This window comes from Mytilus galloprovincialis, chromosome 1 (genome assembly GCF_965363235.1).
Source record: "Mytilus galloprovincialis chromosome 1, xbMytGall1.hap1.1, whole genome shotgun sequence".
NCBI lineage: Eukaryota > Metazoa > Mollusca > Bivalvia > Mytilida > Mytilidae > Mytilus > Mytilus galloprovincialis.
This window is the reverse complement of record NC_134838.1, coordinates 21,482,093-21,497,129: the sequence shown is the minus strand read 5'-3', so window position 1 is coordinate 21,497,129 and position 15,037 is coordinate 21,482,093. Positions and strand designations below refer to the sequence as shown.

Genomic DNA, 15,037 nt, shown 5'->3' with positions numbered 1-15,037 from the left:
CTACAGGACTGGTGATAACCTCGGAGAATAAAAACTCCATCAGCAGTGGCATCGACCCAGTGGTTGTAAATAAATTATTCATAGATACCAGCATTGAAATTATGTATTTGCGCCAGACGCGCGTTTCGTCTACAAAACTCATCAATTAAGCTCGATTAAAAAGGGTTAAAAAGCCAAATAAAGTACAAAGGTTAAGAGCATAATGCCATTTAGGACCAACGTTTCTTAAAAGTATTGCCAAATACAGCTAAGATATTGTATTTCTTTAAACTTAGGTAGACTTGCGTTTTCAAAGGGTACTGAACCATGATTTAAATGACGTCATAACACATGATTTTTAATATTTATTGAATTATGTTTATAATTACACTGAAACGAAATACAAACAATTACATTAAGTGCGGTTATTATAACCTTAAATAACAATTAATAAACCTTTCAAAGGTTAACACAAATTGAACTTAAGTTGTTTAGCACCTGTTTATAACTGCAGGCTCTGAAGAGCCTGTGTCGCTCACTCGGTCTATGTGCATGTTCAACAAAGGAAAAGACACTCTTCATCATTGTATATGAGAATAGAATTTATGACAAACACTTTTGTTGGTCTTTAATGCTGATTATTCAATCTGTTTATTTTATTTTGCCTTAATTATCATTTAAGTGATTTAAAGTGTCTATTTATCTATTATGATTTTTATCATATAAGACAAAATAGCAAAACGAAAAGATAAAAATCGTAAATAAAGGACAATAACTCAAATAAGGAGTGACAGTCTTTGGACGATTTTCTCCATATTGACTTTTAAAATTGTAGGTCTTATCTTGTTCATTAGTGTTTCTTCATTTCAATTTCTATCTATCTATTATAGTTTTTTTTAAGATGTAATACAAAAACACAAAAACTTGATTGGTACAATTGTCATCAAAGGACATTAACTCTAAAAAGAAGTCGATTGACGATTTCGACCATTCAGACTTATTTGTAGAACTTGTCTTGCTGATTATTTTTGCAACTGTCTTTTATAGTTTTTAAGAAAATTGAAAAAAAAAATAAATGTAAAATTATAGGACAATAAATCCTATAAGAAAACGTCTGACAGTTTTGACGTATATGAACAAGAGCTCAACATTCTGAACTTTTTTTCCCTGTCAAATTGTCCTATTTATGAAGGTTTTTCAAAATAAAAGACAAACCTTGCATTATATCCCGTATGTTCTTTTTTAGCTATGTCTGCCATCTTGTTTAGCAGGCGGGGTCTGATGATTGTCATTAAGTTTGGTTAAATTTGTTCTTGGTTTTAGAGAACAAAATTTTTGAAACTGTAACCGAACGAGATACGACAAACGATGACGATTGTGGGCGACAGACGCCAAGTCGTGAGAAAAGCTCACTTGGTCCTGTTGGCCAAGTGAGCTAATGATATATAGTATGTTCTTTGTTAACCGGAATGTTTCTTCATTAAATTTGGCGACTGGTTTTTTTCAACATTTACAAGGAACATTGTTGTGCTTGATGTGTTCCCATATATCTTTTTGAAATATAGCGTTTGACAAAAAAGCCCGAACAAATAATTTACAATTCCAATTTTCACTCTCTACATATGCCGAATAACAATACGGCTGATGCATTTCAATATTTGATATCCAGGGTAGAAATCCACCACCATAAACATCTTCTAACCACAGAAAAGGTACCTGCTTAGTTGTGTTATACATTTTTCTAATGACATCAATGGACATTATGGAAGAAAATCCATCACAGTATGGTGGAAACGTTGGATACCGGTACTCCGATAAAGATGTTCTCCATTTAGAGTAATTGTGTCTCATGGGTTCGGTATCGGTAAGCATATAACATTCTAAAACATTCGTTAACAAATTTTCCTTAGTCTTTTGTCGAAGGTGTTGAATTAATAATGGAATATTGATAATAACGTCATCATCAACTTTAACTACAAAGTTTGCATTACTGCAAAAGTTGTTGACCCAAAACAAACTAAATACACGTTTATATGTTAGATTTCTGTAAGAATCTATAAAATTACCTTGCACAATATCCATATATTTCTCACTCTCGTCATTAATTCTCTGTTGGATTTCTGGTTTTGGGGTTTGTCCGAGGACAAAAACATATTCAATGTGTTCATTTTCATAATCCAAAATTGATCCATATGTTGCGTATCTGTTGGCGTGCTAAAGACTTTCTTGCAGAACTATGTACAAAAACCAACAAGAAAACACCTTTTCCTTTACATTTCATGTCATTGTTCAATAATGCTCGATACTGATGTTTGTGTAGCAACGGATTTTCCAATTTGTCTTCTGATATGTTCCTGTAAAAGTATTCAAACTCTGTAGAAATATTCATTCCTTTATATATTGTTCTATTAGATATACCTTTTCCTTTAGTCAGTTCCTTGTATACAAATCTTTTGGAATTTGGTATTTCTATCGAAAATATCGGAATTCTAATTTGGCTGTCAAAGTCCGATGTTAAATCATTTGTTCCAACCAAAAGTTCAAAATTGTTAGTTTTATAAATACTTAAAATCAACCATGATACTGTACAGAAAATTATTAAGGTTAAACATTTCTTCCAAGTACCTTTCATGATGACATCAAATGTGTATTATGTAGTAGTGTTTGGGATCGTGGCAGGTAGTGTAACAGTTGTGCTTCAAATCAGATATTTGCTTAAATTTGATTTTTTTCGAAATGAATTATCTTTTCACTAGTAAATGTATTACAAAATTGTCAATATTTCACTGATTAGTTATGTTCAATTTTGAAACATTCATGATGATTTTATTGACATGCGCAGAATTATACATTGCATTATTTTCTTTAAGGCTACATATTTTATTGACAAAAATAAGAAAGAAATCGTATGGGTTACAATTAGGTAGCGTCACTTTTACAGTTCTTGAGTTATGTCCCTTTATAACTTTATATGTTAGCGGTGTCATCATCTATGTCCCTATGAATACATTCCTCATTTTTTTAGGCTTTGGATCAACAATCTATATTACTACACATAGTTTATTATAAGTTTATTATAAAATGAATTCATTTTTTTTTATTTTAGCTACACCATTGGGACAGGTCCCAGTTTTATCAGTAAACGGGAAGTTGATTCCCCAATCAAGAGCTATCGAGAGGTATCTCGCCAGAGAATTTGGTAATATAAATAACTAAACAAATAACCGGCTTATCCTTAAAATACTTTTATTGATTTGTAGGAAATTACATACAAAATATTATTTTATCATACAATTTATAATAGTGCAAAAATAATGACAAAAAATCGCACGCTAAATCCTAAAATTAATGAGGATGGAATTTGGACTCTTTTCCCATTCCTAAGATGACTTATATTTATAGACAGATATATATATATATATATATATATATATATATATATATATATATATATATATATATATATATAGATAGTTATTCTCATACGACCATGCAAGTACAAAGATTAGAAAGAAGTTAAAAACATGCATACAAAATATAAATAAATACATTCATAAATAAATAAAAAAGTTAGATTTTTATTAAACAAAAAATAAGAATACAAAACAAGTAAATAAAACCTGTTTAAAGAAATAGTTTTTGTGTGTAATGTGTTGAAATTATAATTGTTAAGAAGGAGAAATTTTACTGTTGAATAACTTGATACATCTTATGCAATTGCAAACCTGTCTGTGTGTCTTTGGATTCAGTTTGGAGTTCAACAGTGTCTTGAATTAAAAACATAATACAAACACGTTGATATATTCATCTCTTAAATCGCTTGTTTAAGTTTTACGTATTTAGAATCTTAACATTTAAAATATCAGCAGTTCAATATTAATTACTAACTAATGATAATTTAACAAATATTGTGTTTGGACTTTGATTTAAATCCAGTAGCAAATTTTCAATGCATATCCAAGTAGAGTAGACATCTTGTTATTGCGATAATCCGCCATACACTTTCGAACAAACCCAATAACTTTTCAGTCTATAGTGTGTAGCACGATCTCTTCTTGTTTAAAACCTTGTGCAAGTTCAAACAACTTTCTGAGGGGGAAGATGTGGTATGAGTGCCAATGAGTATGTTTTCATTCCAGCTTAGTGAAACTGTCCATTGCGTGTCTTAAACAATAGACAAAAAAATAAAATGCAGATCTAATTTCTAAATTCTTTGAAAATAAACAAATTATACAATTCAAAATATAATTTTAAAACTTATCATGTTGGGAAAATTTTACACTGTCGATTTATTTCAGGTTTATATGGAAAGACAAATATGGAAAGTACTATGTGTGATATTATCATAGATACTATTCATTGTGATGTTAGACCAGAACTTCGAAAGTACATTTTTGAAAAGGATGAAACTAAAAAGGTAAAAGCAGTTAATTGGGAAAAATTAAAAAGACTATGATAGATATAGGAAGATATGATGTGGGTGCCAATGAGACAACTCTCCATCCAAATAACAATTTATAAAAGTAAACCATTATAGGAATAAACATGTGTTCCCCTAGAAATGACATCTTTCTATGTGTATCTTATGAAAGATAATATAAATTTGATATTTTTTTATAGGTGAAAATCAATATAAATATGAGGAGATGCGGCATGATTGGCAATGAGAAAAATATCCACCAGATTTAAAATGGAGTGATAGTAAGCAGTTATATATAGGCCACCTTACAACCTTCAAAATTGAGAAAACCTTAATCCGTATAGTCGTCTATAAAAAGCCCCGACAGTTCGACGGGGTTAACCATTTTTTACTCACAAAAAAAAACTATTATTTTTTTGAGTATCGATAATATGATTAAAGTCTATATTTACAGTTATTAAATAAAATGCATTAAAATGAAGGAATGTTGAAAATATTTCAGACCGACATCAGCAAACATTTAGCCGAAGAAGTATTACACAAATTTATGTTATTTATTGAGAAGACGTTAAAGGAAAATGGAGAAAATTATCTTGTTGGAAATGATGTAAGTAACAAATTGTTTTGTTCTTCAAATATTTTTTTGTTAATTTTACTCAAACCAAACTAGCATTAAGTAAACTTGTTAATCTGTTATATTTCTTCATTATTACAATAATTGCATATTATGTTGAATTATTGGTTGCTTGTTGTTCGCTGTATTTTATGCACATTCTATTCGAGAAAAAGAACAATACATTGAAAATATGGATTTGAATATGAAAGCTATACTTATCTTATTGCACGTCAGGAAGACAAAATCAATTTGAATGTGAAGGTTTTTTTATATTTTTTTGATTTTTGATGTTTTAACGCACCTTTTAAGCTCCACATTGGGCTATTTTGTGGCGGCCAGTTTTATTGGTGGAGGAAGCAGGAGTACCTGGAGAAAACCTCCGACCTACGATAGGAAAACTGACAATCCTAGTCAATTAAGATTGGAGTCGAGTACACCCGCACGAGCGGGGTTCGAACTCACAACCTCAGTTGACTCGCTAGTGATTACAGTAGTAACTACGTAGACCACTCGGCCACCGAGGGCCGGATGTGTTTTCTTTGTGAAATCTGGATAAATATTAAAGGGGCACTAGCTGTCAAATTCATTGTCACCGATTTGACTAAAATTCTAGTGTTGGATTAATAGCAATGTAAAACATTTATCCAAATCATAAAAAAGTATAAAATAAGCAATTTACATGGCATGGTGTCGAGAATATGTAGTTTCGAGTGTTTTTTTAGTCTAGATGCCATATAATTAATTATCGAGTTGGCCTCCGAATACTTCCGATGACCATATAATAGAAAAAGCGAACTCGTGTAATTTGATTTTTCTATGTCTGTTTAATTTTATATTATAGATTAAAAATATTTGTTAATCATCGTTTTTATCTGTATTAGAATGAGTTTTTGTGGATCGAATAAGTCACTTAATGATTAATCCTTGTTCCACTTTCAATGTTGACATTCTTTTCCTTTAAATAACTATACACACACAATTCACGTGTTATCCATCACTAACTAAGGGGTTAAATTGAAGTTCACATGAATACGGATTTAATGAGGTCGAATTATTCACTTGCAAGTGAATAATACAAAATCAATGTTTCTTCTCTTATTTTGACAAAATTAACCCATACTGGCGGCTAAAAACGAGTTATTATTTCACTGTTTCACTTTCATTTATGATTGAACAAAAAATATAATATTTTTGATATTTTATATATCTCGTAGCTAGTGCCCCTTTAAGAATATGTTTGTCAAAAAGACGCGTTTATTATGAAATAACTGCCATATATTCACCTGATAGCCCATATATTTTTTGATTGTTTATGTCATGAGCAGTCTATCGTTTGAATTAAGTACAATGTATATCGGGTTTTGTTTCAGCTAACTTGGGCAGATCTAGCTGTATTTGACTTCACACAAGAGGTTTTAGCCGTTTGGAAACACGAAAAACATAATTTTCTAGAAGAATTCAACAAACATCACGAAAGAATCAAAGCTGTTCCGAAAATCAAAAAATGGTTGGAAACGAGACCAAAGACAGAACGGTGAATCCCGATTTTTTTCACTGACACGTTTATGTTTTGTGTTCAAGTGTATGTCTTTGTTTACCAAGCGAACAAATAATGGCACCATTGTGTATTGATTTTGTCATCTTTCAAAAATCATTAAATCAAAATAAAAAAATTATATCGATCACCACTGGCACTTTTCTCTGTATCTGTGTCTACAAAGGCTTTGAAATTTTAAAGTTAATGAAAATTTAATGTTCTTTCTCATAGGTTAATTATTAATACGTCAATACCCAATAACCAACTCATCTCCCATGCAGAGTTATCGGTCCTTGCTCTCTCTCAAGGACCGATAACACCTTACAATCATCCAATGCACTAAATATAGTAGACCTATTGCTTGTAGATTCAAATAAAACAGACTTAGCCAAGAAAACTTAACATTGACAATTTACAATTGCATATCAACGAGGGATAATTCATATAAACACAGAAGTGCTGACTACAGGACTGGTGATAACCTCGGAGAATAAAAACTCGACCAGCAGTGGAATCGACCCAGTGGTTGTAAATAAATTATTCATAGATACCAGCATTGAAATGATGTATTTGCGCCAGACGCGCGTTTCGTCTACATAGCTCATCAATGAAGCTCGATTAAAAAGGGTTAAAAAGCCAAATAAAGTACAAAGGTAAAGAGCATAATTCCATTTAGGACAAAAGTTTCTTAAAAGTATTGCAAAATACAGCTAAGGTATTGTATTTCTTAGGTAGACTTGCGTTTTCAAAGGGTACTGAACCATGGTTTAAATGACGTCGTAATACATGATTTTTAATATTTATTGAATTGTGCAGTTATTATAACCTTAAATAACACTAATGAACTTTGTAATCTTGGAAAGTACTTACTATATGCATTTAAGTGCAGAAACAATTTCTAAGACATATTTATATTATATGTAGTCAGAAACTCACAGGCTATATAATTAATATGTCTCTGATATTTCTGACGTTTATTGGGTCTTTCCACTTTTTCATGGCCAAGTAACAATCAATCAGTTTATGCCAAATCTAGTTGACAATGGGCCGGGGAGAAACAAATAATTATTGTCCTATGGTTTTACTTAGTCAAATATTTCATATCCGTTTATAACAACGTTTACTATTTTTTGTTAACCGAAATATTATTTTTCATACCATTTATTGACTGTTTGTTTTAACATTTACAAGATGTATTCATTTGCTTTGAAATTTGTTCCCATATATCTTTATGAAATATAATGTTCGACGAAGAAGACAGATAAAATAATTTACATGCGTTTCGATGCATATTCTCATTCGTCACATATATCCCATAACAAGTTGGCTGATGCATTTCGATGTTGGAAACCCAGGGTAGAAATCCACCACCATAAACATCTTCTAACCACAGAAAAGGTATCTCCTTAGTTGTGTCATACATTTTTCTAATGACATCAATGGACATTATGGAGGAAAAGCCATCACAGTATGGTGGAAACGTTGGATACCGGTACTCTGACAAAGCTGTTCTCCATTTAGAGTTATTTTGTCTCAAGGGTTCGTTATCGATATGCATATAACATTCTAAAACATTCGTTAACAATTTTTCCTCAGTCTTTTGTCGAAGGTGTTGAATTAATAATGGAATATTGATAATAACGTCATCATCAACTTTAACTACAAATTTTGTATTACTGCAAAAGTTGTTGACCCAAAACAAACTAAATACACGTTTATATGTTAAATTTCTGTAAGAATCTACAAAATTACCTTGCACAATATCCATATATTTCTCACTCTCGTCATTAATTCTCTGTTGGATTTCTGGTTTTGGGGTTTGTCCGAGGACAAAAATATATTCAATGTGTTCATTTTCATAATCAAAAATTGATCCATATGTTGAACGTATCTGTTGGCGTGCCAAAGACTTTCTTGCAGAACTATGTACAAAAACCAACAAGAAAACACCTTTTCCTTTACATTTCATGTCATTGTTCAATAATGCTCGATACTGATGTTTGTGTAGCAACGGATTTTCCAATTTGTCTTTTGATATGTTCCTGTAAAAGTTTTCAAACTCTGTAGAAATATTCATTCCTTTATATATTGTTCTATTAGATATACCATTTCCTTTAGTCAGTTCCTTGCGTACAAATCTTTTGGAATTTGGTATTTCTGTCGAAAATATTGGAATTCTAATTTGACTGTCAAAATCCGATGTTAAATCATTTGTTCCAACCAAAAGTTCAAAATTTTTAGTTTTATAAATACTTAAAATCATCCTTGATACTGTACAGACAATTATTAAGGTTAAACATTTCTTCCAAGTTCTTTTCATGATGACATCAAATGTGTATTATGTAGTAGTGTTTGGGATCGTGGCAAGTAGTGTAACAGTTGGGCTTCAAATCAGATATTTGCTTAATTTGATTTTTTCGAAATGAATTATCTTTTCACTAGTAAATGTATTACAAAATAATCAATTTTTTCAGACTGACATATGGATATTTTGATGAGTCCCTTTAATGTATCTACTTTCACTTTGTAAAAGATAATTGCTTGTAATCTTAACAATTCAGTTGTTGGCTATGCAATATTTTTCAATGAAAAAAGCTTAAATAAGAAAACAAAATATAAAATATATTTTCAAAATATATTAACGAAATTTTAAGTCAAATCCTTGAATATAAATAAGGCATCTAGTGCCCCTTTCAAAGGCCACCAGCTGTCAAATTTATGTTCGTCGATGTGACCAACATTCTCATATTGTATTCATAATATACTAAATGTATATTCAGTTTAAAAAAAAGTAAACAAAAAACAATTAGCACTGCAAGGGTTCTGTATAATGTTTCAGCATTTCGTATGTATTTTAGACCAGATGCCTTCTTATTGGCATTCGAGATAACCTGCGATACTGCCGCTGGTCATATAATAATGAAGACATATTCCTGAACCTCTATATTATATATTAGAAATAACAATAGCACATGATGAATGCATGTATACGTGAAACATAATAAAATTGTCAATATTTCACTGATTAGTTATATTCAATTTTGAAACATTCATAATGATTTGATTGACATGCGCAGAATTATACATTGCATTATTTTCTGTAAGGCTACACATTTCATTGACAAATTTAAGAAAGAAATCGTATGGGTTACAATTAGGTTCATTGTGTATGGCCAACTTATAATCATAAAAGTATTCTAAAATGTAAAATATTAGAAGAATACATTTTTGAAATCATGAAGTTCTACGGTAACGTATTAGCGCCACATATTTATTAGGTCTTTCTACTTTTTTGTGAAAAGACCTATTATATTTGTTGTGATCATTTTTTTTTTTCTTCCGCCATATTTCATAATTTGTTTTGTGGTTTAGCAAGATGTCGATTAGATTTGTTGCTCATGATATCGAGCATTTATTGCACTTTTAAGACTACATTGATTGCACTTTTAAGACTGACTCTGTTAAGTTGAAGACTTTTTATTATAACAGTTATCTCCCCAAACACTGTTTTCTTTCGTGGTGATATCTCCTCTGTAACCGTAAAAGAAAGCGACAAATTTATGTTACTAGATTTCTCGTTATATCCTCATGATTATTTGTCAAATTTTAACCGAATCAATTCGTAGACTACACTTGACACTTATTTCCTCTTTTGACTTTGACATAAGTGATATGTCAATGCATCGCATGAATGGTAAGAAAGGCAGGCATAAGTTACATGTATTTGAGCTCCTATGTTCATAAAAATAAATTGTCAAAGGTCAATGTCAAAGGTCGAGGTCATGTTCTAAATTTTGACTTTTCAATCTTCCGATATCTCCTCCGTGAATGTAAAAGAAAGCGACTTTATTGTACTAAATTGCTCGTTATATCTTAAAGATAATTTGTCAATTTCCAGTCAAAATATTTTTTTTTTATCAAGAAATTTATTCGTATACTTGCACCATTTAAAACTTTTTCTATATGCAGATATAAGAAGATGTGGTATGAGTATTAATGAGACAACTCTCCATCCAAGTCACAATTTATAACAGTAAAACATAAGTCAAAGTACGGTCTTCAACATGGAGCCTTGTCTCATATCGCAAAGCAAGCTATAAAGGGTCCCAGAATTACTACATGTAGTGTTAAACCATTCAAACGGGGAAAACAACGATCTAATATGTGTAAAAAACGAGAGTGTATGGAATTGAAATAAAGGCAGCAATAGTATACCGCTTTTCAAAACTCATAAATCCATGGACAAAAAACAAAATCGGGGTAACAAACTAAAACTGAGGGAAACGCATTAAATATAAGAGAAGAACAACAACACAACATTAAAATGTAACACACACACACACACACACAGAAACGGACTAAGCATCAGACAAAATCCTATGAAAATAACAAATATAACATCAAAACCAAATACATGAATTTGGAAAGATAAGTACCGTGACACGTCTTAAAGTAATGTGAATTCACACTCAACATTGGAATCAGTAGTAATCCTTAAGTGTTCATGAAAGGAGACAAATTCGACTAGATGTACTTGAATTTGAAAATCTATTTTAATATCTTCGGGGGGGGGGGGGGGGGGGGGGGGGGGCGGGGTGGTTACTAGAGAATAGCATAGCATTTATCATGTTAGGGTTTAAATCAATATGCCAATTTTCCGACCATGCTAATATTTGTTCTAAATTGCTATTTAAGACATCCTGTATTGTGCAAGGACTATTACCAGAACAAGAAAGAGATGTTTCATCAGCACACGATCAAGTAAGACTTATCAAATTACCAACTATGTCATTTACATAAATAAGGAATAGTAGGAGACCCGATATAGAGCCTTGCGGAACTCCTGTATTAGTATTCTCAAAAGTCGAAATGCTTCTTTTTTCTATTTGAATTAAGTGATTAAATACAATTCTTTCAAATAATTTGCCCACTGCTGATAATAATAAGATTGTACAATTGAAAATCAGTGATTTGTCTTCGGTTTTGAAAGTATATAAATACTCCTAGTCAACACATTTTAAAGATTTCGTGTACAATGATAATGTACATTTTTTTTTCTTTTACATAAAACACAAATAAATAAACACCTTTTTTCAGATCAACATATCTTAAATACCGCAATCCAGAGATACCATGTAAATAAACATTTTATGTATACTCTACTGAATATACCATATCGATAATTTTACATTCGGACTGGTTATGTAATAAGATCTGTGTCCATGAAAAAGAACCAGCAGGGGTGTGTATACACTAAAATGGTTAGTGGGTTGTATTATACAAAGACAGAAAATTTATTTAATTAAAGTGTCACTTACTTGTGTACAAAGTTGTAAACAAATTATAAACTATACATTTCACAATAATAAAAATAAAACAAATACCCAGACTAGATAGGCATGTGAGACACTTAACCTATTGCAACTAAAATTTTCAATTACAAACACGTTTTGCAGGATCTCGATATTGACGTTTATTGATTGTTTATGTCATGAGCAGTCTATCGTTTGAATTAAGTACAATGTATATATATCGGGTTTTGTTTCAGCTAACTTGGGCAGATCTAGCTGTATTGACTTCACACAATGTTTTAGCCGTTTGGAAACACGAAAAACTTAATTTTCTAGAAGAATTCAACAAACATCACGAAAGAATCAAAGCTGTTCCGAAAATCAAAAAATGGTTGGAAACGAGACCAAAGACAGAACGGTGAATCCCGATTTTTTTCACTGACACGTTTATGTTTTGTGTTCAAGTGTATGTATTTGTTTACCAAGCGAACAAATAATGGCACCATTGTGCATTGATTTTGTCATCTTTCAAAAATCATTAAATCAAAATAAAAAAATTATATCGATCACCACTGGCACTTTTCTCTGTATCTGTGTCTACAAAAGCTTTGAAATTTTAAAGTTAATGAAAATTTAATGTTCTTACTCATAGGTTAATTATTAATACGTCAATACCCAATAACCAACTCATCTCCCATGCAGAGTTATCGGTCCTTGCTCTCTCTCAAGGACCGATAACACCTTACAATCATCCAATGCACTGAATATAGTTGACCTATTGCTTGTAGATTCTAATAAAACAGACTTAGCCAAGAAAACTTAACATTGACAATTTACAATTGCATATCAACGAGGGATAATTCATATAAACACAGAAGTGCTGACTACAGGACTGGTGATAACCTCGGAGAATAAAAACCCGACCAGCAGTGGAATCGACCCAGTGGTTGTAAATAAATTATTCATAGATACCAGCATTGAAATGATGTATTTGCGCCAGACCCGCGTTTCGTCTACATAACTCATCAATGAAGCTCGATTAAAAAGGGTTAAAAAGCCAAATAAAGTACAAATGTAAAGAGCATAATTCCATTTAGGACAAAAGTTTCTTAAAAGTATTGCCAAATACAGCTAAGGTATTGTATTTCTTAGGTAGACTTGCGTTTTCAAAGGGTACTGAACCATGGTTTAAATGACGTTTAAATAACACATGATTTTAATATTTATTGAATTGTGCGGTTATTATAACCTTAAATAACAATAATAAAACTTTCAAAGGTTCACACAAATTGAACTTAAGTTGTTTAGCATCTGTTTATAACTGCTGGCTCTAAAGAGCCTGTGTCGCTCACTCGGTATATGTGCATGTTCAACAAAGGAAAAGACACTCTTCATCATTGTAGATGAGAATATAATTTATGTCTGCCATCCTGCTTAGCAGGCGGGGTCTGTTGATTGTCATTAAGTTTGGTTAAATTTGTTCTTGGTTTCAGAGAACAAAATTTTTGAAACAGTAACCGAACGAGATACGACAAACGATGACGATTGTGGGCGACAGACGCCAATTCATGAGAAAAGCTCACTTGCCCCTGTTGGCCAAGTGAGCTAATGATATATAGTATGTTCTTTGTTTACCTGAATGTTTGTTCATTATATTTGGCGACTGGTTTTTTTCAACATTTACAAGGAACATTGTAGTGTTTGATGTGTTCCCATATATCTTTTTGAAATATAGCGTTTAACAAAAAAGCCCGAACAAATCATTTACAATTCCAATTTTCACTCTCTACATATGTCGAATAACAATACGGTTGATGCATTTCAATATTTGAAATCCAGGGTAGAAATCCACCACCATAAACATCTTCTAACCACAGAAAAGGTATCTCCTTAGTTGTGTCATACATTTTTCTAATGACATCGATGGACATTATGGAGGAAAAGCCATCACAGTATGGTGGAAACGTTGGATACCGGTACTCTGACAAAGCTGTTCTCCATTTAGAGTTATTTTGTCTCAAGGGTTCGTTATCGATATGCATATAACATTCTAAAACATTCGTTAACAATTTTTCCTCAGTCTTTTGTCGAAGGTGTTGAATTAATAATGGACTATTGATAATAACGTCATCATCAACTTTAACTACAAATTTTGCATTACTGCAAAAGTTGTTGACCCAGAACAAACTAAATACACGTTTATATGTTAAATTTCTGTAAGAATCTACAAAATTACCTTGCACAATATCCATATATTTCTCACTCTTGTCATTAATTCTCTGTTGGATTTCTGGTTTTGGGGTTTGTCCGAGGACAAAAACATATTCAATGTGTTCATTTTCATAATCAAAAATTGATCCATATGTTGAACGTATCTGTTGGCGTGCCAAAGACTTTCTTGCAGAACTATGTACAAAAACCAACAAGAAAACACCTTTTCCTTTACATTTCATATCATTGTTCAATAATGCTCGATACTGATGTTTGTGTAGCAACGGATTTTCCAATTTGTCTTCTGATATGTTCCTGTAAAAGTTTTCAAACTCTGTAGAAATATTCATTCCTTTATATATTGTTCTCTTAGATATACCATTTCCTTTAGTCAGTTCCTTGCGTACAAATCTTTTGGAATTTGGTATTTCTATCGAAAATATCGGAATTCTAATTTGGCTGTCAAAGTCCGATGTTAAATCATTTGTTCCAACCAAAAGTTCAAAATTGTTAGTTTTATAAATACTTAAAATCAACCATGATACTGTACAGAAAATTATTAAGGTTAAACATTTCTTCCAAGTACCTTTCATGATGACATCAAATGTGTATTATGTAGTAGTGTTTGGGATCGTGGCAGGTAGTGTAACAGTTGTGCTTCAAATCAGATATTTGATTAAATTTGATTTTTTCGAAATGAATTATCTTTTCACTAGGAAATGTATTACAAAATTAATCAATTTGTTCAGACTGACATATGGATATTTTGATGAGTCCTCATAATATATCTACTTTCACTTTGTAAAAGATAATTGTTTTTAATCCTACCAATTCAGTTGTTGGCTATGCAATATTTTTCAATGATAAAAGCTTAAATAAGAAATATTATTAACGCAATTTTAAGTCAAATCCGTGAATACGAATTAGACATCTAGTGCCCCTTTAAAAGGCCACCAGCTGTCAAATTTATGTTTGTCGACGTG

General features: G+C 31.4%; 2 protein-coding genes across 2 annotated transcripts in view; both read left to right on the top strand.

Annotated features, from left to right (window-relative positions):
- Window positions 1-15,037, top strand: part of LOC143069181 (jouberin-like) — a 377,039-nt gene that overhangs the window by 253,570 nt on the left and 108,432 nt on the right. The gene's annotated exons all lie outside the window — the stretch shown is intronic.
- LOC143068966 (glutathione S-transferase 1-like) lies at window positions 3,090-6,700 on the top strand. Its single transcript, XM_076243383.1, has 4 exons — window positions 3,090-3,178; window positions 4,278-4,396; window positions 4,902-5,006; window positions 6,386-6,700. The coding sequence occupies exons 2-4, from the start codon at window positions 4,298-4,300 to the stop codon at window positions 6,551-6,553; spliced, it is 372 nt and encodes a 123-aa protein (XP_076099498.1). The 5' UTR covers window positions 3,090-3,178; window positions 4,278-4,297; the 3' UTR covers window positions 6,554-6,700.